The sequence below is a fragment of the Emys orbicularis genome, chromosome 8 (assembly GCF_028017835.1).
Source record: "Emys orbicularis isolate rEmyOrb1 chromosome 8, rEmyOrb1.hap1, whole genome shotgun sequence".
Taxonomy (NCBI): Eukaryota; Metazoa; Chordata; order Testudines; family Emydidae; genus Emys; species Emys orbicularis.
The window spans coordinates 97,356,972-97,384,928 of record NC_088690.1 but is presented as its reverse complement, the minus strand read 5'-3'; the positions used below and the strand labels follow the sequence as shown (position 1 = coordinate 97,384,928).

Sequence of the window (27,957 nt, the reverse complement as noted above, 5' to 3'; positions counted from 1 at the left end):
CACCCCCCCCACACTCAGCCTTCTGCCCTGCACCCCTCATACCCCCAGCCCTCTGCCCTGACCCTTGAACCCCCCCACACCCCCAGCCTTCTGTCCTGCACCCCCACACCCCCAGCCCTCTGCCCTGAACCCCCCACCCCAACACACACCCGGCCTTCTGCCCTGCACCCCCCCACAGCCCCCATCCCTCTGACCTGACCCTTGAACCCCCCCCACACCCAGCCTTCTGTCCTGCACCCCTCCCACACCCCCAGCCCTGATCCCTGAACACCCCCCCACACACACACTCCAGCCCTCTGCCCTGACCCCCCTCCTCCAGCCCTCTGCCCTGACCCCTGAAACACCCACCCCCACATCTGAGGTCCCGGCCATAGGCCCTGCTCAGCCCGCTGCCGGCCTAGATGAACAGAACCCCAGGCTGGCAGCGAGCTGAGCAGGCTGGTGGCGTAAGATCAGCATTTTAATTTAATTTTAAACGATGCTTCTTAAACATTTTGAAAACCTTGTTTACTTTACATACAATAGTTTAGTTATATAATATAGACTTATAGAAAGAGACCTTCTAAAAACGTTAAAATGTATTACCGGCACGCGAAACCTTAAATTAGAGTGAATAAATGAAGACTCGGCACACCACTTCTGAAGGGTTGCCTACCCCTGGGCTAGTGGAATGTTTTGTCAGATTTCTTTTCTTCTGCCTAAGTCTTTAAGTCATACTGAACATCACTTCCTGCTAATAAATGCAATTTAAAAATGAACTGGAAAGTTTTACTTTAAAAGTTAACAAAAATCAAAAACAGATTGTGTGCTCACATAGTGGTACATTTCTTGAATACAAAACACTCAACTCTGTATCGCTTTTCAATTTTTCATTTGGCCTCAAATCCAAGCATTTTTGTTTTTTCTTGCTATGTAATTCTGTTTTTCTGACTTAAAAATAGTAGTTTTCAAAGCATTAAATTAAAATAAAACTAATGTTTAACTCCTACTTACAGATTTATACTTTAAATAAAGAAAAACTGATGAATTTTGCTGAATCTCACGAAGTTACCTACAGCACCTGGAACTTCAAGGGTGTGCATCTGCACATGTTCATGAGACACTAACTTTTAGTCACTGAATGCCATTTTTATGTTTAATGACACAGTTACTGTTAATCAGGTTAAATGGGATAGATTTATGGGACAGTGTAACACTAGCTGTAACCTGAATTCTGATTTGTTACAGCTTCCATTAACCTATTTTGCACTTATTTGACTCCCTTTGGATAACAGAAATGAAGCACCACAACTGACAGATTACAGTCCGTGGTATAAGAAGAAAAGTACATTAATCAAATTAAAGATTGGACTGAAAAAGCTGTGCTATCTATAACTGCAATAATTCTGAAGCAGCAAAGCATGACAGACAACAATAAACCTTCAATGTTCAACAGCTATGGAGTGCTGGAGATTGTTACTGCCTTGTCCTCACTACGTCATTTTGGGCCTATTAAAACTGCTTGGCTCCAGGTAAAAAAATCTGATGGGCTGGGGAATATTTCTTAAGATAAAATAATAAGAAATGTAAAATACATGTCTCTTGACACTTCTCATCTACAGCCAACTAAGGCAGCCAACTATTTCTAGCACAAAAATATAGCTTTACCCAAAACAAAGGTTTATTACTAAAATGATCAATACAAAAAATTGAGTTTGACAAACTCTAGAAATTTACAGTAAACGTTTCTTGCTACTGTAATATTTAGGTCTTGTTTACACATAAAAGTTAATCTGGAATAAAGTGGAGTGTGAATTTAAATATGTTCTGCAACTATGAATTAGGATTTTTTTCTTGTATGAATTACTTAATATAAGAACATAAGAATGGCCCCAAAGGTCCATATAGCGCAGTATCCTGTCTTCCGACAGTAGCCAATGCCAGGTGCTTCAGAGAGAATGAACAGAATAGATAATCATCAAGTGATCCATCCCCTATCGCCCATTCCCAGCTTCTGGCAAACAGATGCTAGGGACACCATCCATGCCCATCCTGGCTAATAGCCATTGATGGAATTACCCTCCATTAATTTATTTAGTTCTTTTTTGAACCCTGTTATAGTCTTGGCCCTCACACCATCCTCTGGCAAGGAGTTCCACGGGTGCGTTGTGTGAAGAAATACTTCCTTTTGTTCATTTTAAACCTGCTGTTTATTAATTTCATTTGTTGACTCCTAGTTCTTGTGTTATGAGAAGGAGTAAATAACACTTCCTTATTTACTTTCTCCACATGTCATAATTTTACACGTTATTTCTCCACACAGGTCATGATTTTATAAGACGTTGAAGTTTTAAATAGCTCTCATTTTTCAGCATTATTGTGCATTATGGAGAAAGGTTTATCAAATCAGACTTTAAAATGAAAAGCTGTGTTTCAGTAACAAGTGTGCAAAAAAGTCTGAAAACCAGAAACAGAATACTACAATGTAAATTGAAAGTTGTACTCCCAAACCTTTTTTTAGAGTGGGCTTTACAGACTCAAGACTTTAAGGTCAGAAGGGACCATCATGATCTAGTCTGTTCTCCAGCACATTGCAGACCACAGAACCTCGCCCACCCACTCCTGTAATAGATCTATAACCTCTGGCTGAGTTACTGAGGACCTCAAATCATGAGTTAAAGACTTCAAGTTACATAGAATCCACCATTTACACTAGTTTAAACCTGCAAGTGAACAGTGCCCATACTGCAGAGGAAGGTGAAAACCCCCCAGTCTCTCTGCCAATCTGATCGGGGAGAAAATGCCTTCCGAATGCCAAATATGGGGATCGGTTAAACCCTGAGCATATGGGCAAGACCCCTGGGAAAGAATTCTCTGTAGTAACTCAGAGCCCTCCCCATCTAGTGTCCCATCATTGGAGATATTTGCTACTAGCAGTCGCAGGTCAGCTATATGCCATTGTAGGCAATCTCACCATAACATCCCCTCCATAAACTTATCAAGCTCAGTCTTGAAGCCAGTTAGGTTTTTTGGAAGGCTGTTCCAGAACTTCACTCTTCTAATGGTTAGAAACCTTTGTCTAATCTGAAGCCTAAAGTGATGGCTAGTTTATATTCATTCCTTCTTGTGTCAACACTGGCACTTAACTTAAATAACTCCTCCTCCTCCTGGTTATTTATCCCTCTGATGTATTTATAGAGAGCAATCATATCTCCCCTCAGCCTTTGTTTGGTTAGGCTAAACAAGCAAGCTCTGAGTCTCCTCTCATAAGGTAGCTTTTCCATTCTCTGATCATCCTAATAGCCCTTCTCTGCACCCGTTCCAGTTTGAATTAATCTTTCTTAAACATGGGAAACCAGAATTGCACACAGTATTCCAGATGAGGTCTCACCAGTGCCTTGTGTAATAGTATTAACACTTCCCTGTCTCTCTATTGGAAATACCTCTCGCCTGATGCATCCTAGGACTGCATTAGCTTTTTTCACAACTGCAACACAACTGCATGGTGACTAATAGTCATACTGTGATCAACCAATACACCAGGGTCTTTCTCCTTCTCTGTTGCTTCCAACTGATAGGCCCCCAGCTTATAGCAAAAATTCTTGTTAGTCACTAAGACCATGACCTTGCATTTTGCACTATTAAATTCCATTTCATTTCTATTACCGTAAACTCTACCTGCTACTGGGCCATTAAAACCCTTAACACGGCAACACTCGTCTATTGTATACCAGGACTAGATAAATCATACTCAAATTTAAAGCCTGCTTGTTAAAATTGCTCGCTTTTGTAAAAATACCTTACATACTAAGTCCATGCACTCTGTAAGAGTCAGGAAATAAAAATCCAGGAGTAGACAGTATATGATATGCTACAGTTAAATCCACAATTAGTTTAGTGCCAAAGTATAAAGCCTTGAAAAAATCAAACCTATCAAAGAACACTGGGAAACTCAATATTATAATAGGGCTTGTGGAGCCTGATTATAAGCAGTTAAACTAGAGTACAAGCTGCAACCAAGTACCCTGGATACCAGTGATGTTTCTATATTAATCTTGTAAAGTTAATATCAGATCAGGATGATTAACTATTAATCTACTATCATGTTCTGCTATTTAACCAATAAACCTATTTAGGACTAAAAAGTGTATGAGACACCAATAGTTCTCTTGCCTTTGTGTAGTTTTTAGTCTAAAGTTTTTAATGTGAAAAGTTAACATCGCCTCATTGACCAAAGTATCTTAAAATGGAAGCTTAAACTAGCAGTTCCAACAACTCCTTTATTGTACACTTTCCATATTAGCCCCGGAACAAGTGAAAAATTCACTATCACATTCCAGGTGTAATCCAAATTAGTGAGGGGTTCGTCATCACCTGCCCTGCAATCTTGGGCCTCTCATAAACAGCCAAACAGCATGCAGGTCACATCCAGAGTGTCTGTGTATAGATGCAACCTGCCAGCAACACTCCAGTCACACTCTGGCTTCCACCAACCTTGGTTACCCCCAACACACTCCCAGTGCTGGATTTTCCCCAAAATGTATGTTCTGCACTCTTCAGCCCTCTCCTGGGCAGTTCAGATATTAGAGGTCCATTGCCCCTGTAAGGGGTCAATATACAACAGTTTGCTACAACAGTTTGCTACTTTAATTGGAGTTACCAAACAATTCAGTTTAAATACAACACTAGATTTATTCTTTAATCAAAACTAAAAGTTTATTTAACTACAAAGGGACAGATTTTGAGTACAAGTATAAAGCATTAAAGTCAGAAATAGTTACAAGAGAAATAAATATAAAACACGCTAGTAACTAAAACTTAAACTAGACTTGGTTCAAGGTCCCAGCAACAGGGCTGACTAAATTCTTAGGTCAATCTTATATTTAACTGTGGCACTCCGAGTACCTTTCCAGACCTGAGGAAATGCTCTGTGTAGATCAAAAATTTGTCTCTTTCACCAACAGAATTTGGTTCAATTAAAGAGAATACCTCACTCACCTTGTCTCTCTAATATCCTGGGACTGACACAGCTACAACAACACTGCATGCCAAATTCAAATACAGATAACTGGAAAGGAATCTCAGCTTCTAGATAAGAAGTTTGGAAGGCAGTACTGATCCCCATCTAAATGATAGCTTTTAACTTGGAGAAGGGTGAGAAATATATTACATTTGCCAGTTTCCATAATTGTGATTTCCTCTGAAAGAAGATGAATTTCAAGTCCCCAAGAATCTTTGGCCTGTGCCCACTAGAGCAAAATGCCACACAACTGTGTTTGAGAGAAAGAAAATACACAACACATTTCTTTGATCAGGATAGTTCATTTGTTTAACTTTGGCAACTGATCTTGCTTTGTACCTTAGGGATGTGGAGCTTCCCATATTGTAAAAAAAGAAATACACTTTTTTGAAAACCTGCACAGTTGTTTTGTGAAGAAACGAACCGAACTGAGATAGCAGATTTTGTAACACCTTTTCAAACTACTAGTCCTGCCAGTCACTTTTGCCGTCCAAAAGCGTTAAAGCAAAAGGACAAAAATCTGAATTTGGATGAGTGAGCTGCTCACATTCTATTTGGGTATGCCAATATAACAGCTGGAAAGGTACTTCCCAGGGTGGATAGGCAGATGCGCTAGCTCTGCCTGTGCTAGCATGCTAAAAATGGCAGTGTGGCTGTGGTGGCACAGGTGATGGCTCAGGCTTGCCACCCGAGCACTGTCCTGCCTGACCCACTGGGTACATATTCAGGCAGCTAGCCCAAGCCACTGCTCATGCTGCCACTCCCACACTGCTATTTTTAGCAAGCTAGCTCGAGCACAGGTCTGGCTACACGTGCTTGGAAGCATCTTCCCAAGCCGTTGCTTAGACATACACTTTGTCAAAGGTGTTTCACTAGGAACGCCATTTATTTGGTTTGTTAGCACACAAAACATTTCTGCGCTGGATTATTATTCATTATTTTATTTGCATCTATAAAGTTTTAAAATAGAAACTTTCCATGCTGGCAGGAAATGTTTTTCTATTTTCCAAGGCTACCGAATCTGAGTTAGAAAGCTCTCCCTGCACCTTATCTTTCCAATAAATTAATTTTCTCATTCCTATATTTCAACTAATTGCAATGCAAATGTTTAATATATTTTGTATTTTGGCAAAGAAAAGGCCAAAAAGGAACACGTAACCAATTAACATACAATAAAAACAGGAGTTTTGTTAATTTCGTACAGTATGGTTTTTTAATAACCGAAAGCCAAATCTAGGATTTGAACCTAAGGCAGGCAATTCAAAAACAAAATGCAACTTGTTAGCACAGTTGCTTTCTGTATTTTGGGTCCTATTTTTTATTTGGGTCTGCTCTGGCCCATGCAGAATTCCAGTGATTTCACTAGAACTTCAAATGGGTTTAAGAACCTGCCTGTAAACATCCAATTGCAGAATCAGGTCCTGATATGTCAGTAGACATTTAATTAACCAAATTCACTAAAGGTTAATAGCCAAGTAGTCAAGAATTTCAACTCTTGAAGGAGATATATTTATCATCTTCTCGGATTTATTTTGGATTGCCATCGCTCTCATATTTTTTGGCCCTTTATCACACAAAGTCATGTATTCTGTGAAAACTCAGCTAAGCATTCTCATAATAAGGTATGCAGTTAGAATAGGGTTCTGTCATGCCTCAGATATTTTGTGAAGCAGGAAGATAAAAGGCTATATATGACTGCAAGTACTTGAGGAGTGTGGATATTCCTAAGTAAGCTTGCTTCGTCAAATGGGTTATTGGTTTTTATTAAAAACATAATAGTGATAGGAGGGCAATGTAACAAAGAGTACTGATCCCTGTCACTATATTGAATACTTAACAGTTCAAAAGCTCACTTAACCAGACTCCTGATTTGCCACATGTCATTTTATAATGAAGGGTAACTCTTCACTTAATATTTTGTTAATTTTCGTTGTTTGTTAGATCAATACAGAGCCATTATTTAGGGTTTCCAACAGCTACCTTTTGCCACTCAAGTTTCATGCTTTATTTTTTGTTTAAAATAAATTGCAAATTATTTACAAATTTACATCCAACAAAATATATTTTACATATATTTAACAATTTTGGTTATACACATATATTTGGGATATCTGCACCAATAAGCAGTGTGATATGTTGTCTGGATGTACAACTGTCATCATCCATGTCCAAGAAAGATTAATTCAAACTGAAGCAGGACCAGAGAAGGGCTACTAGGATGATCAGGGAAAGGAGAACCTATCTTATGATACAAGACTAATACAGCTTGGTTTAGCTGGCCAAGCCAAAACAAAGGCTAAGGGGAAATGTGACTGCTCTCTATAAATGCAGCAGAAGGTAAACACCAACGAGAGAGAAGAACTATTTAAGAAAAAGCATAATGTTGGCACAAGAACAAATGGATGTTAACTGGATACGAATAAATTTATGCTGGAAATTAGAACAAAGTTACTAACTATCAGAGGAGTGTGATTTTGGAACAGCCTTACAATAAGTAATGGGTGCAAACAACCTAACCAGTTTTAAGATAGAATTTGATACATTTTTGAATGACATTATATGACAGGGTTGCCTGCAATAGCAGAGGAACAGACTATTCAATAGAAACATATCAAGCATAAAGAGAGAGCTATACTAATTTATTAGTAGAAAAAGTTTGCTGTGCTTATGCTTGATACTGAATGCTGGGAAAAAGTTTTAAAGCAGCTAACCACTACATCTGTAGCTGATATGGTTTTGGATTTCTCAGTAGCCATCTATGACTTAACACAAAGCAACCCACACTAGTACATGTGTATCTGTTAATGGTATATTTTCCAGAAAATTTGGGACAAGGTTTTTATGGACCAAAATTTGTATTAATTTTCCACAGCCTGCACAGAAGGCTGTCTCTCTCTACACCCAGACTTTCTCTTCCTTCAATTTTGGAAGCACAAATCTACTTCATTTCAGTTCTCTGTCCTTGATCTTTTCTTCATTTGAGTTTTCAAATGGCACATCATCTTCCTAAGTGATATGGCATATGTAAGCTGTTTTCCCCATCTCACCCATAGCTAGGTTCCCGCTGTCTGAGGTTCAGTGAAGGAGAGGGCAAGGGATATCTGTGTGTGTTGGTGGGGGAAAGGAATGTCCTAATTTTTGTACATGTGTTGTGTCTGTGAATAAAAACAGGACATTGGTTCATAACAGTGGATTGTTAAAAGACAGAGTATGTTAAGAGATATAGCTGTTGTAGGAGAGGAAGGAAAGATTAGAAGCAGCACACAAAACAAATCTTAATTTTTGCCAAAAAGAATGTGGGGGTATACCATAAAATAATGAATAACTATTTTGAACATATTACAGCACTGCTCAGATGCCTGCTTATGTCATAAAACCAAATGATCATTAACTGGGGTTCAGAGACAAACAATCCATTCAAGTATTTTAAGTTACCTTCTAGATTCATGCCAGCTTGAAGACATTTCCGGTAGCGACAGGCTGGACAATTTTTTCTTCGAATTTTGTCAATGATACAATCATTTCTTCCAGCACATAGATAATTGTGCTGTCCTGTATTTACACAAAAAGAAAATATGTACAGTTAAAATAGTGACTACATTTGTCCAGTTAATTTTGGTTTTAGAATTAAGAAATTGGGAAGTATATAATGTACTGAATCACCACACCTCATTTTTAGCAGACTTATTATAGTAATATCGGTATCTACAATTCCCCATCACCACACACATTTCCTAGGCAAGACATATGGAGAACTCAATACAAATAAATGTTTAAAAATTCTGTTTCTTTATCACCAATTTAGGTGGGTTTTAAACTATTTTTCTCTTAAATTTATCACAAGTCATCCCCCACTGAATCTCTTCAAATTCTTTATAATGCTTTTTATAAAGTCACAAAAATCTGTAAATATTAGAATTCTCAGATGATAGTATGGAAAGTTAGAGGCAAGAGGAAATTATCAAACAGTCTAAATGCACCATATAGCCTCCTTGAGACAAATTTGATAATTAAAATAAAAAATAAACATTCATAAACCAGTCCACTTTAAAATATCTAACTTAATTGCTTATAGGAAAATAAGATTTCTGAAACAGCAATATGTAGCTCTGCATTTCTGAGATTAAGAGAAGCCAGATAGCACCCAGGCCAACTGCCAGAAAAGCCAGTTTGAGTGTGTTCATTTTTAATTTTTTCAGGAGATATTGATTTTACCACTTTTAAAACATGGAGGAAGAGCTCCTTGGGTGGAGCTTGTGAAGTGGACAGACTAAATCCCTTGGTATTTTTATGGATCTATGGATCCAAAACTAAGCTGACCTTGGAAGCCTAGAAAATTGAACTACATAACTTAAAGAGAGTTGCTTCTCTCCATGATGCATTTCTCAGCAGAGTTAAAACAGGAGGAACACTAGAGTATATATTAATGAGTTTTAACTGTGACTAATTTTCTAAAGATCTTTTCCTGTTCAGAAATAATGGTCAAAGGACAGCTTCTTCTCCAGTATGAAAACTAAAATAGACTCCAGAAGCAGGTCTCTCTTCAGCTGGTCTAATGCCGTTGATACATAGGCTGATTAAATGGAAATTCTAAAATCTAACAGTCAATGAATAAGAACTGAATCCAACTTTCACTCTAATGGATTATTACAGTCCTGATCACTGTCCTGGCAATTTTCACATAGCATTCAACTACTGCAGAATATAAATGGGAAACTGAAGAAAGCTTTTTATCTTTGCATTAGGGATTCAGCAAGTTTTCTAAAAATACCTGTGAACGTAGTATTTTTTGCTACAATGTATCATCACCATTATCACCCCACCCATGAAGCAGGCAGAGGCTATTCCAGTCTGTTTATTTAAAAATAGGCACAAATTGTTTAGTGAAGTAACTGAAAGCCCTAATATAGTATGATTACACTAAGGAGGTAATTTCATTATAAAAACTCTTTTGCAACTCTCTCTGAGAATGAATCAAGTGTACAGGAAATAGACTGAATTTGCACTTATTTAATTGGCTAGCATTTAAAGTCTGCTGATTCTATGCCCAGTTTCTGGGACAACAGATACTTCACCTATGGGAGGGCAGTCTTAGGGTAGGTCTATACTTACTTCTGGGTCCGGCGGTAAGCAATTGATCTTCTGGGATCGATTTATCGCGTATTGTCTAGACGCGATAAATCGATCCCGGAAGTGCTCGCCGTCGACGCCGGTACTCCAGCTCGGCAAGAGGAGTACGCGGCATCGACGGGGGAGCCTGCCTGCCGCGTCTGGACCCGCGGTAAGTTCGAACTAAGGTACTTCGACTTCAGCTACGTTATTCACGTAGCTGAAGTTGCGTATCTTAGTTCGAAGTGGGGGGTTAGTGTGGACCAGGCCTGAGAATTTCCTAAGGTGAAAATAAACATTCAACTTTCCCTGATATTTGAGCTGTGAAAACTGCCTGCTTAGTAGCAAAAAAGTTTGATTAAGGAGTGTGTCAGGTCAATTTGTGTAATTGGCTGTGAAGGTGGGGTACAAAGATTATTAGAGTGGCTTCACTCAGGCTTACTTCCTTAGGTAGCTCACTGATTTCTTGGGAGCTTTTTTCATTCGGTTTTGTACAAGCTTCAAAAATCTTCTATTTGGAGAAGAGGAAGCAACAGGGACCTTCAGTTACTAAGTTCCATCCAGAACGAAAATAGTAAAGGACATCACAACCAGGACACTTGTTCTCATTAGTAAATATGTATATAAGTATGTATATATAGATACACAAATTAAATATACAACTGGACACTGCAGATCAGCTAAGTAGAAGAAATACCAATCACTGCAATAAGATGAAAAAAAGAGTAATTTTTCTTGCTTTCTCACAGAGATGCTGAAATTCAGAATATGAATACTGCAGAACAATTACAGATGATGTTCCAGGTAGGTAGTCTTTAGGAGCTGCTCCTCTTTTCCTGACACATGGTACCACTTATGGTGCTGATGCACTCTCTTTTGCAGTCTACCATTGGTGATTACCCATCATTCCTTTTTTAGATGAATGCTCCATTGCTTCTATGGTGTTGTAGACCTCTGTCCCTGCATTAACATTTTGGGATGAATGGAATTAAGGTGACTGCACACTGACCAGCTTCATGCGAGCCTGGAAGCTATGCAAAGGTATAGAGTTGTATAAAAAACCACAACCTTTTCAGTCACCTTTGTAACTAAACAATGGCAATTCAAGCAATACAGTGTTAAAGGTAGCTAATGATTAGAGACCAAACTGGAAAATTTTTAAGAGCGCTTACTGCTGATATGAATGCTTCAAATGTAGTGCTGAGGACTATATTGGACCATGATGGGAGCAGTGAAAGGTTGTTGTTGATCTAACCACTCTTGCATTATCAACCACACTGCAGGCATGCTGCTTCTGGATATCAGAACAGACCAAACAAATCTGCTGATCCCCACAAAAAGGCCACAATATAATTTACTGATTCTGTTTCTTTTGAGATTCCAACACCTTCCCACTCTTGCTTGTGTGCCTTTTCTCATGCTGCTCCCTTCTCCTGAAATGACACTCCTCCCCACCTTTAAGTATACTCATTCTCCTTTGAATCCCTCCTCAAAACCCACTTGTTCCATTTGGGTCTTCGCCAGTCTCCTCCACACCCTCTTCCACTACCTAATTTCAGTGATGAGCTGCCAAAATCATAACAACCGGTTCCCTCCTCACCCCACAAGTGGGTCGTGGCCCACCCCCTGGGACTCCTGCCCCATCCAACCCCCCGCGTTCCTTGATGCCCCCCCCGGAACCCCTGCCCCATTCACCCCCCTTCCCTGTCCGCTGACTGCCCCCTGCCGCCCCATCCAACTCCTCCTCTCATTCCTGATGGCCCCCTGGGACCCCTGCCCCATCCAACCCCCATTCTCCCTGTCCCCTGACCGCTCCTGGAACCCGTGCCCCGACTGCCTCCCAGCGCCCCATCCAACCCCCCCCTCCTTCCTGACTGCTCCCCTGGGACCCTTGCCCCTATTCAACCCCGTTTCCCCTCCCCGACCACCATCCACACCCCCGCCCCCTGACCAGCACCCCGAACTCCCCTGCCCTCTATCCAACCCCCCCACCCCACTCCCTGCCCCCTTATCACGCTGCCTGGAGGTGGCTGGCGGCGCTACAGCCGCGCCGCTCAGCTGGAGCCGGGCCACACTGCCGCCACGCAGCGCCTGGAGCACCGGGTCAGGCCGAGCTCGCAGCCCCCCCCCCCCCCGATTCCAGCGAATCAGCTGTTCGCGTGGGAAGCCTAGGAGGGCTGAGAAGCAAGCGGCGGCTTTGCCCAGGGAGACGGAGCGGAGGTGAGTTGGGGCGGGGAGCGGTTTCCCTGCACCCCCCCCCCCCGGGGTTACCTGCTGCAGCGCGGGCGCCCCCCCCCCGCCCCATCTCCACTTCCCTGGGCCTGAGCACAAAGCTGCCGCTTGCTTCTCCACCCTATCAGGCTTCCCGCGCAAACAGCTGATTTGCAGGAAGCGGGGGGGGGGGGGGGGGGAAGCGCGAGAGAAGCTGGGCAGAGCGTTCAGGGGAGGAGGTGGAGGGCCGGGGCGGGGCGCTGGAGCACCCACGGGGTCGACGCCTAAGGCGCCACTTTTGGATAACGTGCTCAGGGGGAGCAGCTGCTCCCCCGGCTCCCCCCCAGCTATGTTCCTGGGTCACTTCAACTTACCGGTTGTTAAACTTCGAAGCCCTTTTAGAACCGGTTGTCCTGCGCAGGACAACTGGTTCTAAAAGGGCTTCGAAATTTAACAACCGGTTCCCGTGAACCGGTGCGAACCGGCTCCAGCTCACCGCTACCTTATTTTCAATTAAAGAGACTATCAGGATTTCTCAATCTATTTGCCCCTCCTCTACCCTCTCCTTTGTCAATGCAGAGATAAGCATAAGTTCTCAGTGGTGGCAGATGACAGAACAAGAAGCCATGGTCTCAAGTTGCAGTGGGGGAGGTCTAGGTTGGATATTAGGAAACATTATTTCATTGGGAGGGTGGTGAAGCAATGGAATGGACTACCTAGGGAGGTGGTGGAATCTCCATCCTTAGAGGTTTTTAAGGCCCAGTTTGACAAATCCCTGGCTATGATGATTTAGTTGGTGTTGGTCCTGCTTTGAGAAGGGGATTGGATTAGATGACCTCCTGAGGTCTCTGCCAACCCTAATATTCTATGATTCTATAAGCTCTTCGCAGCAGGGATCAAGTTTCTATAAGTCTATATAAATGTGTTATGAAGTGTTACGATGATATAACTATTTAATAATTATTACTATTATTGGAATCCTCTAAAAAGGAGATGCAATGTATGTGAGTTTCTTGTATACTTACAAGTAAGGACTCTGACAGGTATACCATTTAACCAAACTGTACAAGGATTACTGTATTTTAATGAAATAATCTTTATCTGCAAGGATTACAAATGGAAGGTATTAAAACTGCAGTTAAAAAAAGACCTTTACTCCACATAGTCTAAATGACATTTAAAAGTTTAAATTACAGGGCTGATCACGTCAGATCTTATCCCACTACAATTCATTCAGGAGTGTCACATAGCTAAAGCTGGCTAATTAAACTTCCCTTCTTAAAGCAGCTCCAGAAACTGAAACAAGCACACAACCCTGTGGGCCTGATTTTCAAAAGGGCATGGCATCCTGGATCCCCCTGCTGAGAACAATGGCAACCACTGGGTGCAGAGCACTTTTCACAATACAGGTCTGTCTCATCTTATGCTGGGGTTACGTTCCGCGGTCAGCGCGTAAAGCGAAAACCGCGTATTGTCAAAATGACCCTTGAAAATCCCTTAATCACCCATAAAGTACAATTTGGTGTATACAACCCTGTACAGTACTATGTATTATATACAGCAATGTACAGTACAGTATATAATAAAGACTACATATGCAAAATATAATTTTAAAGTATTTTTAATAACACAACAGAGAGACAGAAGAATGAAAGAATAAAAAATGAAAACAGTACAGTACAGTGCAGTACTGTAAACCTGAACAGTCACCAGTCATCCTGGATATTCTTGCTAGTCTTGTACTGTACACACTCCAATGATTAGTCTTCCTCTTCCCCTGACAACACTATCATTGAGTCGTCAGGGCTTGATGTCGATCCAGGAGACGATGGGCCAGGCTTGGGTGACGGAGAGCGAGTCGTAGACGAAGTGGTTGGCTCTGGTTCAGCTCGAGAAGTTGATTGTGTAGGCTCTGCTGCTGCTGGTTGTTTTTTCTTTAAAAACTTGGTGATTGGCAACGGTCGCTGTTGTTTCTTGAGCTCCTCAAACATTTCTTGGTACGGTCTCAAATCATCCGTAATAGTACGTGTGATTTTGTTTCTTCGTTCCAGAGAAGGATCATATTCAGAAATTAAATCATTCAAGTGTTTCGCTACTTGGAACACTTCAGAAAATTTATGAAGATTCCAAGTTGCTAGCTCTTCCTGTTTGTCATCATCTTCATCTTCTGTAGACGATTTTATCAGTTCCTCTAACTCTTCGTTAGTCAATGTTTCTCTATGGCCCTCAATTAATTCCTCAATTTCTTCCTCGAGGATGTCGACGAAGCCATCACCACCCACTTGCCTGGCCACCTGAACAATGAGTTGCACTTCTTTGTCAATGGTCGGGAAACCCTTAAAATCATTCACACAGTCTTCCCATCGGTTTCGCCAACATGCATTGACTGTTTCAGGCTTGATTGCATCCATTGCCTGTTTAATATAAGTGATGCAATCAGCAACGTTGAAGGACTTCCAACACTCCATCACATTAACATTGGGATCAGCATCCATAGCGGAAAGGATCCGTGAGAATGTAAGCCTCATGTACATGGCCTTGAAACAGCTAATGACGCCGTGGTCGAGAGGTTGGAGGATGGAGGTTGTATTGGAGGGGAGAAAGACGACTTCAACGTCGTTATGCGCAAACCGGAGTGCCACAGGGTGTCCAGGAGCATTGTCTACGATCAGCAACACTTTAAAGTCAAGTCCTTTCTCTTCAAGGTACTGCTTGACCTCCAGAATGAAACACTTGTGGAACCAATCCAGAAATAATGCTGCCGTCACCCAAGCCTTTTTATTTGATTGCCAGAACACAGGCAGGAGATTTTTGTTCTTGCCTTTTAGGACACGGGTATTTTTAAATAATTTTTTAAAATAAATTTAAATAAAATTTTAAAGCCCGGCTTTATTAAATGCCCAGCCGCATTTCCACAAAGCAACACAGCCACACAGTCTTTAGCTGCTTTGAAGCCAGGGGCTTGTCTTTCTGATTTCGAAATGTAAGTGCGGGTGGGCATTTTTTTCCAGAAGAGCCCAGTCTCGTCAGCATTAAAAACTTGTTCTGGAAGATAGCCACTTTCCTCTATGATTTTTCTTAATTGTTCGGGGTAGGCTTTTGCTGCCTCCTCATTGGCAGATGCAGCTTCACCAGTAGTCTGCACGTTTTTGAGGTTGAAGCGGTTCCTAAAACTGTTAAGCCAACCTTGGCTGGCTTTGAATTCCTTCTCATCAGAAGGCTGTCCCTCTTCGGCAGGAGGTTTCAACAGCGCATAGATGCTAAGAGCCTTTTCTCGCAACATGTTGCCATTGATAGGCACACGTTTACGGTTCATGTCTTACAGCCATAAGTTTAATGCCTTTTCAGTCTTCACTAAAGTCTGATCACGCACTTGGCATGTCACCTTAGCAGTTACTCGAGCACTTGATGCCATGGCTTGACGAATTTCTGTCTCTCGAATCTTGATGGCACGGATGCTAGATTCGTTGCGGTAGTATTTACGCGCCACGTTGGCGATGGACATACCATCTCTTAATAAGTCTAACACAGCCAGTTTTTCCTCCAGCGTTGGAACACATCGCGGTTTCTTTGGTTGAGCACCAGATGAAGTAGGTGCTTTGCGTTTAGGAGCCATGTTATACAGTATGAAAAATACGTACTGTCTCTTTAAACAGTACAGGCACAGTAGAATCTCACTCAGCGCAGCGAGATGCGCACAATATGAAAGGCACAGGGGGACTGAGTACTATAGTGGGAACAGCAGTACTGTAGTGGGAACAGCAGATTCGCTTCTCCCATCTCACACTCACTCCGGGGCAGACACACTATTTAAACTGTTTTTTTTGCCAACCCTCCAGGGTTATAGTATTATAGGGGAGAACCTTATCACAGGCCTAAAGACATGCTGTTGCTGTCAAGTCCCCCCCCCCAAAATATTTTAGAGGAACAGCAGATTCGCGTCTCACGCTGGTGGAATCGCCGTTTTTTTGTTTGTTTTTCCCCCCCCGACTGCGCAAAGCTGAAATCGCGCATGTTAAATGGGTGTAAGATGCGACAGACCTGTATGGCCCTGCTCTTTTAGGTTTACAGTATAGGAGCTACTACATATGCTTTGCACCAAGGAAGTTCTCTGTCACAACCCAGTCCAGACCCATCCTCTGAATGGACACCAGACTGTTGTGAGGAGATCCAACCACTGATGACCATGTGCTCCAAAGCTCCCTAGGTCTGGGTAGTGACTCATTCCTATTAATAGCTCTGGGTCACTCAGGCACACACTCCCCTCTTGGCAGCAGGGTGGATAAAAATGGCTGACTTATTTTTTTTGTATATCAGATTTTTTAATTTAAATTAAATACTTGCTTATTTTAAAAAAATAAACCTACTTAAAATTACATTTGAAATTATGATAACCTCTAATAAGGCCTAAACTTAGTATAATCTATTAAAATAATTTAAATTAAATAAAAAATATTAAGAAGTACATGTTTGCTGCCAAGCTTTTTTTTTTAAAAGAGTCAGACCACTGAACTGGTGGAAGTCACTGCCTAAGCACCTGAAACTAGAGTTTATGACGTGCTAAACCAACTTTCAACAGCAGTAATCTTTTCTTCAGGTGCAGAAAGAGGATTTTCTTCATTTCAGTTTATTAAACTAGTTTAGTTCAAGGACTAGTTGAGAGGATGAGATCTGCTAATTCTAAAATCTTGAAGGACATGGTGACCAGAAATAATCAGTTCAATTCACTAACTATAAATCATACTTCCTTTGCTTAATAAATCAATTAATTTTAAATATAAAACATGTTTTGATAAATGTTCTGATAACTTTTTTCTTATGCATGTGGAACATTTTAGGTAGTTTCATTTAAATAATTAATTTTAGAATGCTGTTTTTGTGCATTTTAAATTGAATTTCCATCCAAATAGAACTTGACACAAAGCACAAGTAAAAAAAATTAATCGTCATTTGGTAAATAAGAAGTGCATTATTCATAATTTTCTTGCAAAATAAAAAAAAGTAAAAATTAAGAATCTGAATAAATATATGTAAAGCTATATATAGTGTATCTGCCTGATTAGCAAAAAGAAGAACCCAAATATACCATATAAAGGCTATATTCAGTTGCAAATCAGTTTGGATGACTCTTCCTAATGTCAGCTCTCCACCAGGTGAGAAACACCTCCTCCTTTTCCGGCCTTCTTATACATTAAAAACAAGCTACGCATATATCAATTCAAGCTGGCTCCCAATACAGGACACAAGATATGATACAAAATGGAAGTCAAAAAACAAATTAGGTGACATAACTTAGTACAGGTCAACAGCAATCTGTCACATCCTCAAACTGTGGGCCCAATCCACACATCCCAGTTATGCTGCATTCCATACTAGGAAAATTCTGTGCTTACCTGAAAGTTTCCTGTCTTCAGGCAGTAAGGTCCACAAATCAGTTATAATGGATACTTCAGCCTGCTTGCAGCTTGAAGGCAGAACCAGACCTGTCCGTCACTGGCAGAAGAGGAATGCCTCACCCAGAGAAGCTGCTGTCAGTTGAGAGAACTTCCACAGCCAGAATAATTCTATTCTAGTTTTCTAAATTACGGATTTAAATATTCTTTGAGGAAAAAAGCATAACAATCTCTGCTATAGCAGAGAGAATGGGAAATTCTCCTTAATGAAACAAATCCAAGTTTTTGGATTTCAATTTCCATCTATATTCTGGATGATCCATTTGTCTCCAGTGTGGGCTATATCTGTGGATCTTATTATCTGAAGAAAGGAAATTTTACATATATCCTCCATCTTCTTCCCTTTGGCACTAAGACATGGAGAAGACTTCTGCCAAAAAATGGCACTGACTAAAGACAATATGTAGAAGTTGGTGAATGTATGTATTAATGGCTGCCTAGCAGATATAAATATAGGAAATACTTCAGAAAATTTATCACTCTGTGTGTGTTTCCACTTTTTCTCTCTGTACAGAACCCTGATAAGAAAAATTGTCCTCGGACAGGTAAAGGTGAATCAACTTTGGGAAGACACCCCCAGCCCCACCAAAAGCTGCCATCCATATGCACACCAGAACAACTGTCTATGGAACAGTACAATGGGAAATGGAGATAAGCCTCCTTTAGGAATTTATTCAGATGTATCAGACAGAGCTCTGCTATGTGTGCTCCTGATTATCTGTGGCTAAAAATAGCATGCGGAATAGGCTGTACGTCTCTGATGTGAAGTAGATGATGGATAGTTTCATTCAGGTCCTGACATTTCTATGGGGTTGCAAGAGATTGGGAATAGAACAAAGTTGTTCCTATGATCCTTGCACAGTTCCACAGAGTATCCCCTTTGGACTATGCCCATTGACAACATTTTTTTTACCAAAGCTATAGGTAGCCATATGCTCCCAAAATAAAAAAGTCTGGCACCAATTGGGAGTCTAATTCCAGACAGGGCTGGCTGGAGGCCATGCGGATAGCTCCGAGGCAACTGATAGCAGCTAGTGATGTCATGTCACCTCAGCCCTTGTTCTAGCTACCACTTGCAAAGTGTTATTTTTTCCTCTTATATTCAGAGACTGCTTCAACTTTCCAAAAATCTGTATTCCTTCCTACAGTGTCTGGCAGGAGCCAGGACTGCAAGACGGCTTTTCTGATAATTCTGAATAACCTCAGGTTTTCATAAAAGCTTCCCATTATATCACTAAGAGAGCTAGGAACTGCTTTGCCTGCAAGTTTAATTTCAAGGATCCCACTGTTTTCCAGGAAGAAGCCCTTAGAGATATTTTGGTTGAGAATAATGTCCCCCCACGTTAGCGTTGTTTGTGAAAGTTGGGTAGCCAGCTAGGATGATTCACCTCAAAATGAGTAAGGATTGCTGCAAGCAAGACATCAGACTCCAAACCTTTTCATCTGCCCTTTAAGAGCTAGCATGATTCTTCCAAGGCAGGACTGACATTATGTAGCTTAGGGTGTGAGAATTGTGGTAAGCTTTTAAATAAAAAAAATCTTCCCTAACAACTGCAATTTGCCCACATCTTTCTGATTGTCATATAAGGAGACAGAATCTGGTCCATTTCATAATGCTTGTGTATGCAGCCCAAAATCATATTGGTGCTTTTGGGAGGGGGGAAGGGTTGAGCTGCCTAACACATTGTAAGCTCATATCTACTCTCTCTCTCTCTCTTTTTTTTTTTTAAATTGTTGCCTTCCTGAGATCAGGGAGAAATCTTGACAATCGTTTATCACAATGCGGTCATCTAGTGAGCTCAAAAAATATATACGCACATTTATAGAATATAACAGGTTGATAAGCATTATTATTTACAGCAAATGTTGTAAAACTGCTATAATACTATTTTGGGATCATTTAAGATAACTTATCAATTTCCATATAGGATGTCACACATAGCTGGCGTACGGTATACTTAAATTTTGACCTTCAAAATCACATGCCCTATAAAAGTTTTATCACATATTAACACAAACAATTTACATAAAAATGACACCAACAACACAACCAATGAAAGAAAAGCGAACAAAAACAAATGATACCAAGCCAAGATAACAATAAACCCTCTCACACGCTCAGTGAATGGGTGCATTATATAAATGTAAATGTACTCCATGCTTTAGGTACTCACACCACTATCAATTTTATTTTACTAGGAACATAGTCTAGATATGAGAAAGTTACTTACTTTACAGTAACTGGAAGTTCCTCAAGATGGGTGGTCTCTATATGTATTCCACTGTGGGTACGCATGTGCTTCATGCGCCTGGAATTGGAGAATTCTTAAAGCAGTGTCACTTGGCTCATGCATGCATCCTCACTCTCCTCATGGCTCCAACCATGGAGATAAAGGGTAAAGTAGACTAACCACCTCTCCAATTCTTTCACTACCACAAATTCAAGAATGCAGAGGTGAAGGAGGGTGGGTAGTGCAATACAGATAGGGACCACAGACCTCGAAGAATCTTCACTTGCAATAAGGTAAGTAACTTTCTCTTCTTCTTTGACTGCTAGCTCCTATGTCTATTCCACTGCGGGTGACTGATAAGCAGTACTCAAATAGGAGGAGGATGCAGGTGGCATAGCTATTTGTTGAAGAACCACTGTCCCAAAAGATGTGTCATCCTTTCCTTGGTGCTGTAAGGAGGACTATTTCTTGCATCCGATGAAGTAGACTGTAGCCCACGAAAGCTTATGCTCAAATAAATTCATTAGTCTCTAAGGTGCCACAAGTACTCCTGTTCTTTTTGCGGATACAGACTAACATGGCTGCTACTCTGAAACCTATTTCTTGTTTGAGAATCTCCTCATTAGAATGGCCCCTGAAAAGAGCCAGGAATGAAGGATTTGGAGAGAGCAAGGGGGTAAGTTCAATTGCATAATCGGAATGGATGAAGTTTAACACCCACTTGTCCATTGTTATTGCACTCCAGGTCTGGAAAAAGAGTGCTAGGATGTGTGGGAATTAGCAGTTGGTGTTGTCATATGTTTGCAGCTCTTCAACTCCTGTCAAAAATATCATTTGGATGGGGGTGGGATGATGCTGATGCTGGCAGAAGGTGCAGGGAAACAGGACTTCTGAACCCACCACCCCTTACAGGGTGGCTTATAAGGCCGCTAGTGGTAAAGTGGTTGAGCCAACGGTTTAGGTTTGTATGACTGCCTGTGGAATTTTCTCTTGGGGCCACTGTATATATATTCCCAGGGAGAGGAAGGTGGCCCTGGAGTCCTTTAGAATGTGTAAGGACCCATCTATCTTTTGGTTAAAGAGATGGGTTTCATCCAATGGCAGTTTCTCCACAATGTTCTGGATCTGTCTGAGAAATCCCGAAGCATGAAGCAATGATTTAAGGCACATGACAATGGCTATTGCCGTTTATCTTGAAGATGTGTCTGCTGCTTCTACCACTAATTGAAGAGTGGTCCTGGCAACCGACTTGCCTTCCTCAATGAGAGCCTGGAATGGAGCTGTCGTGTTGGGGAAGCTTGTTGATGAAGTCCATGGATTTGGAATATTTCAGGTAATCATACTTAGGCAACAGTGCTTGGTAATTGGCTATTCTGAACTGAAGGTTAAAAGAAGCGAAGACCTTCCTTCCTAATAAATCTAGGTGTTTACCCTCTCTGTCAACCAGAGTAGACCTAGGGTATTGCTGTCTAGAAGTCTCCATAGCAAATTGGATAACCAAAAAGAGTTAGGTGCAGAATGAGAAGAGAAATTCTGCCCCTTTTTGCTGGGAAAAAAGAGCATTTTTCTGCTCTCTTAGGGGTAGGGGCACTAGTGGCTGGGGTGTGCCAGATTGCTCTGGCTGGTTCCAGAATGGCTTCATTAATAGGAAGCACTATTTGGCTGGATCCAAAGGCCTGTAGGATGTCCAGGAGTTTATGTTGGGGATACTGAATTTCCTCAAGGGAGATCTGCAGTGCCACTACCATCCTACATAACAGTTCCTGGAAGTGCTTATGGTCACTGGGGATGTGTGTGTGTGGGAAGATATTGGAGCAACTGCTTCATCCATAGATGATGAGGACAGTTTTGTCGGTACCAGAAGAATTGCTGGATCCGGCTCAGAATTTCCCCCCCTTCCATGGGGTCAGACGGAAGCTCTGGATGTCCTCTTGCAGAAAAAGGGTGAACTGACTCCCTAGCGGATCACGTCAACTCTGCAGGGTGGTACGGCCCCAATATGGCCAGTAAGACAAGTCAAAATGTTGTTGTGGAGGTCCCCACAGCATGGGGTCCCAACAGCTGTGAGGCAGGTGCTGAGGTGGAGGTTGGCTCCAGACTAGTCCAGGTCCCCTGTCCAGAAAGGTAAGCCTCAGAGCAGGAGACATCAGTTCCTCGGGGGTTCAGAGTCTACTGAGAGAGAAAATGCCAATTCTGGATCCATCAGTGATACTGATGGTTCGGCTGGAAGGAAACCATGGCTGGACAATGGGATGGGGGCCACACTCCTCCCTTAAGCTGCATCTCATGAAGGAAGGACCTGATGGTGATGGAGATTGGGGGATCAGGGAGAGCAAAGATGTCATCAGGTGGTGCATGAGACTCTGCTGTCTCTGGAACATGAGGGGTCCTGTCTGTCCGAACCAACAATATAAAGCAAATACAGTCTATCCCACACTCAGGCAAGTTAAAGCTGGTATTATCGGTGTTTGAAGCTCCTGATGGCTGCTGTCAGTTCCCAGTGTTTAGGCTTAATTGGTACTAGATGAACTGATGCTACTAGAGCATGCTCTGGTACTGACAGAACACTAGATGTGTGGGCTTTCTTGTCATGACCATGAGACTCAGGATGTTCTTTGTCCTTATGGGCTGAGTGGGAAGATCTGCTCGACTTACGCAGGGTTGTATCCAACTTCTTAGACGTGGACCTGGAGGAGGCTTTGCTCTCGTGTTTATGAGAATGCTCCCTACCTTCTTGACAAGACCCCGATGGGGTCTGTGGGAGTAGATTCCCTTGCCTAACTCAGACCTCATGGTAGGAAGCGCAATCCTTGCTGAGTCAAGCTGCTGAATGGGGTTGGGGGGAAGGTCCCCCTGCCTGGATCCGACTGTGATCTCATAGCTTTCTCCATTAAGTGCTTCTTAAGACAAATTCCTGCACTCCATGGTACTACTGGGAAAAGTGCACCAGATACTGCACTGTGCCATGACACAAGCTTCCCCTTGGCAGTACAGGCAGCACTGATGGTCATCACTGACTGGGAAGGAGCACGGGCAACAAGTACAGATCTTGAAGCCTACAGGCCTGAATGTAGTGCAGCACCCTTAACATGGTACAGGAGGGTAATTCCCCAAGACAGAGAACTACCTAACTATAAAACTTAGCTAAAACTATTGAGTAAAATTCAAAACTATTTACTATATATTTTTACAGACTGAAGAACCAAGGAAGACAAAGATCCAGACACTGGAGGATCTGACATAGGTCATCTGGTGGTAAGAAGGAATTGGAGAGGCGGTTGGTCAGCTCCCGTCTTTACCTTCACAGCTGGAGGCACGGAGGATAGTGAGGGCACATGAGCGGACCAATGGACACTACTTTCAAAATTCTCTGACTCCGGGCACATGGCGTACACGTGTACCCACAGTGGAATATACATAGGGATCAGCATTTGTAGAAGAAATAGTTAATTTCCCATAGGATTCTAGGGAGCAGCAAGGATGCCTGCAGAGGCATTAGATTGTACATATATTTTATAATTTTTAACAGATAATAAACTCTTCAAAACACATCCTACCTTCCACAGCTCTTTTGAAGAACACTTTGCAGCTGCCGCAAGTTAGGACACCATAATGACATCCAGAGGCTTCATCGGAACAGACCAGGCAAAGCTTGGGAGGTGGTCCTGTCGCTGCTGAGGTGGTGGATGGAGAAGAGCTTACATCAGATCTCACTCCAGGGCTAAAAAACAAATAGGAGGGAAGAAATTTCAGTCATACTTCTTGGAAAACCATGTCAAACATATTTCATTCATAGTCACAAGAGGAGTCAGGTATGTTGAATAATTTCACTAATGTATTTACATATTTTATTTTGCATTTAGACCTGTTAAAATGATCATCTTTGTTACAGATTATGTACCCAGTGATATGCAGGTATTAAAATGTTGTATTGCTTATATCAGAGTCATTATTAAAACAATATTCTTTTTGAGTCTACTAATTAATCACAGAAATTCAGGATGGAAATTCACATCTTGAATTAGTTTCCCACAACAAATAAGTCAGCAGGTGGAAATTCCTATAGCTTTCCAGACTTTAATGCATACTGAAAATTAACCCCTGTATTAATAGAAGTAATGGACCCACTCGATCCAGGAGCTTAAACTAAGATATTTAACAATACTAAGTATCAGAGGGTAGTCGTGTTAGTCTGGATCTGTAAAAAGCAACAAAGAGTTCTGTGGCACCTTAAAGACTAACAGACGTATTGGACCATAAGCTTTCATGGGTGAATACCCACTTCATCAGACGCATGTAATGGAAATTTCCAGAGGCAGATATAAATATGCAGGCAAGAATCAGTCTGGAGATAATGAGGTTAGTTCAATCAGGGAGGATGAGGCCCTCTTCTAGCAGTTGAGGTGTGAACACCAAGGGAGGAGAAACTGCTTTTGTAGTTGGCTAGCCATTCACAGTCTTTGTTTAATCCTGATCTGATGGTGTCAAATTTGCAAATGAACTGAAGCTCATCAGTTTCTCTTTGAAGTCTGGTCCTGAAGTTTTTTTGCTGTAAGATGGCTACCTTTACATCTGCTATTGTGTGGCCAGGGAGGTTGAAGTGTTCTCCTACAGGTTTTTGTATATTGCCATTCCTAATATCGGACTTGTGTCCATTTATCCTTTTATCTCCCTACGTAAATTTATGCATTTTCAGCCTCATTTCCCCCCTCCTCTCTGCCTAAGCTAGTCCTACATCATCCCACCTCCACTTTATAATACACTTATAAATCTTCATACCACTTCTCCTTTCTTACACATTTTAATGACGTGAAACAATTAAAATATCCCATTTGCATCCAAGTTAGCATCAGCTAAATGAATGGGACAATTCACACCTAAGTAGTATTGTTCCAGGTTCTCCAGCAGATATTGCTGCATCAGTTATACTTGCTTCATGCTTTGAAGATTTTCTTCGCAGCCAAAACAACCAGAGACTTTCAAACAAACAATACTAATACTAATACTACAACTAATAATACTACATACAAAAACATCTGGAGAACAAGTAGGAGGCCTTTGCTATAGCTGGTCCTTTGTATCCTCTACCAGGGAACAGTTAACCCGTTGGGATCACCACTTTAGATCAACCTTAGATGTTAGATAGTATAATTCACAACTGTCCCCACTTTCCCTAACATTCTTGTAGAAAACTAAACTGTAGTTAATTTTTTTTTTTTTTTGCAAATTTATATTCAGAAAGCTTTGCTGACAGGCTGTGTCTACTGTCCAAACACAACAGCTGTTATCAGCAAGAGATAGTTTAATAATTATTATCCTATGGGCTATATGCAAAAATAATAAGGAAAGAAATTCAGCAGAACCATGACAAGCTTACATTAAGAAAGAGTTTGACAACATTTCTCTTTTACGGGATTAATGTCAATAGCTAAAGAGTCGCAGCTAGCAAACATGTGGAAATTTGGCTGAGAAAAATTAAAATCCATGAACAGAAAAAGTATCAACTAGTCAGAAACAGATTCTATTGAGACACACAACAACGAGCAGCAAAATGCAGAATTACTTAGAACATCTAAACAAAAGATTGCAATGTAGAATAAGAAAGTAGGATTCTTTATTGAATAACTTAGTGTGCCTCAAAACAGAGTAATAAAAACAAGCAAAAATCCCATGTGGAGGTAAATCCACATGCTTGTTTATCAAATGATTAATAAAAACAAGCCCAAGTTCTTGTCAGAGACAAATGAAATCAGATCAAACAGTTAAAGGCTAAATCTGTGTATCATAATAAAAAAAAATGGATATGAAAAGTATTAAGCAAAATAAAAATAAAGCTCAACGCATCTTGATGACACCAAATAATAACTGAACTCAAAAGACAGGGAAGCAAACATGTTTAGTAGCAGGACTCAAAAATTACAGGTAGCTTTGATTAGTATTATGGAACCAATAGAACTTTTCACATAAATAACTAATGGGGAAAATAGAGATTTAAATTTTTTATTCTATGTCTGTTTTGGTTTTCTAATTATTATTTATTGATTTTCTTACACCTAACCCCTTGCCCATCCTTCAAGCCCCAGACCATAACTTCTGTCTGAAACACACACAACTTTGGCAAACTGTATACAAAGGAGAAGTTTCTTTAAGGGCTTGGATCCAAAACCTTTGAAGTCAACGGGAGCTATGCTATTGACTTGAAATGGGAGAAGGATAATACCCTAACCCAGGAGATTGCTTTTATTGTAGTTCACTTTTGTCCACTGCACAGGGAGTCTCTCTTTGTTTGAGTCAAAATATCAGCATGAAGAAATCCTGAATAATACACAACGTATAGTTTTAAATCATCCCATAAATAATGAATACATTAATTTGCTAATTTTTTTGCTAATTTTGCACATTTTTAAGGATCGTTTATAAACTGTATCCCTTTCCCTCCTTGCAGAATCACCTACAAACCATTGCTCAAATAACAGACAGAGATCAAGCATGGAAGGTAATTTCTAAAGTTAGTCTAAGATTCTTTCCTCCCCTCCCCCCCACCTCGGAAAATGAGAAATATTTTTCCTTGGGGTACTTAATGTTTCTCATTGAGAGAGTCATTTTTAGTACCTAGCCCCCCATGCTCAAAGATTCCTCCTCATTTCCTAATGTGGAGAAAATCTTCAGCTTCAATAACGGTCAAGGTTACCATTTAGTACAACTATCCATTCAGAGAATCCAGGAAAATGAAGAAAAATGTACATGGATTGGAGTTACTTTTCAAATTCATTTTGATATTTGGCTGTTTTCTCACTAATGGTAAATATTTTTCTAACAATAAGCTCAACAGATAGAACCAGGAAATTCAATATTCAGGAAAGTTCCTGAAAGAACCACTGCTATTATCAGCATCTGTCTCTACTGTCATCTACAGAAACATTCAAACCTTTCTAAAACTGTGATTACCACATAGCCACTTGGCACTTTCTAACCTCAACACTCCACTTTTTCTAAGACGATATCTACTTTGCACCTCTTCACACATGGTGCTTGAGTGAGGTGTTTTCACCATTTGCTTCTACAATGCTTTTCTGGAGTACTTTAAATGATCATAGTGGCTGAAGACTGTACGATACACAAATAAGCCTATGACAGAGGCTCTCAGCCTCCTCATATCATAGGGTACGTCTTCACTACCCGCCGGATCGACGGGTAGTAATCGATCTATCGGGGATCGATATATCGCGTCTCGTTAAGACACGATATATCGATCCCCGAACGTGCTGCCCGTTGACTCCGGAACTCCACCGGAGCAGGCGACGGTAGCGCAGTCGACGGGGGAGCCGCGGCTGTCGATCCCGCGCCATGTGGACCCCCAGGTAATTCGATCTTAGATACTTCGACTTCAGCTACGCTATTCGCGTAGCTGAAGTTGCGTATCTTAGATCGATCCCCCCCCCCCCCCAGTGTAGACTAGCCCATAGTCTGATGTTTTCTTGCCTTTGTATTTAGGAGGGAGAGCATAGGCGACAGCGAGTAGAGCCCTCCTTCTGGGAGGCTAGCCCCCGGCTCTGCCTGTTCTGCCCCCCCCCCCCGTTGCCAGAGCCCCGCCACCCCCGTGCAGCCGGAGCCACAAGACCCCCGCCACCCCCTTGTGGCTGGAGCCATGAGCCCCCCCCCGAGGAGCACCGAGCACCCCCACCCTCGGCTGGAGGAGCCCCAGGCTGGCCGCAGCCATGCCACACCTCCCCTCCCCAGACCCCAAGCTGCCCCAGGGAAAAACATCTCCTCCCGAAGAAACTTTTGATATGTCCCATGCAGGTTCCCGGGTAGCTGAGGAAGTAGTATTTGCTACTCAGCTTCCTGGGTTCATCAGTAATCTCTCTGGAGTCAAGGTGGTGCTTACCTCAGGGGGATGGGGTGGGGGGAGGGACGACTCCCCGGAAGCATCAACATCCCTCAGCTCCTAGGG

At 41.5% G+C, this 27,957-nt stretch overlaps 1 protein-coding gene across 1 annotated transcript in view; it reads right to left on the bottom strand.

Moving 5' to 3' along the window:
• The window catches only part of NR3C1 (nuclear receptor subfamily 3 group C member 1), a 167,504-nt gene that overhangs the window by 36,196 nt on the left and 103,351 nt on the right, over nucleotides 1-27,957 (bottom strand). The window contains exons 3-4 of the mRNA XM_065410060.1: nucleotides 23,561-23,724; nucleotides 8,435-8,551 (exon numbers count right to left, since the gene is read on the bottom strand). Of these exons, the coding sequence (XP_065266132.1) occupies nucleotides 8,435-8,551; nucleotides 23,561-23,724 (281 nt within the window). The remainder of the gene's footprint in view (nucleotides 1-8,434; nucleotides 8,552-23,560; nucleotides 23,725-27,957) is intronic.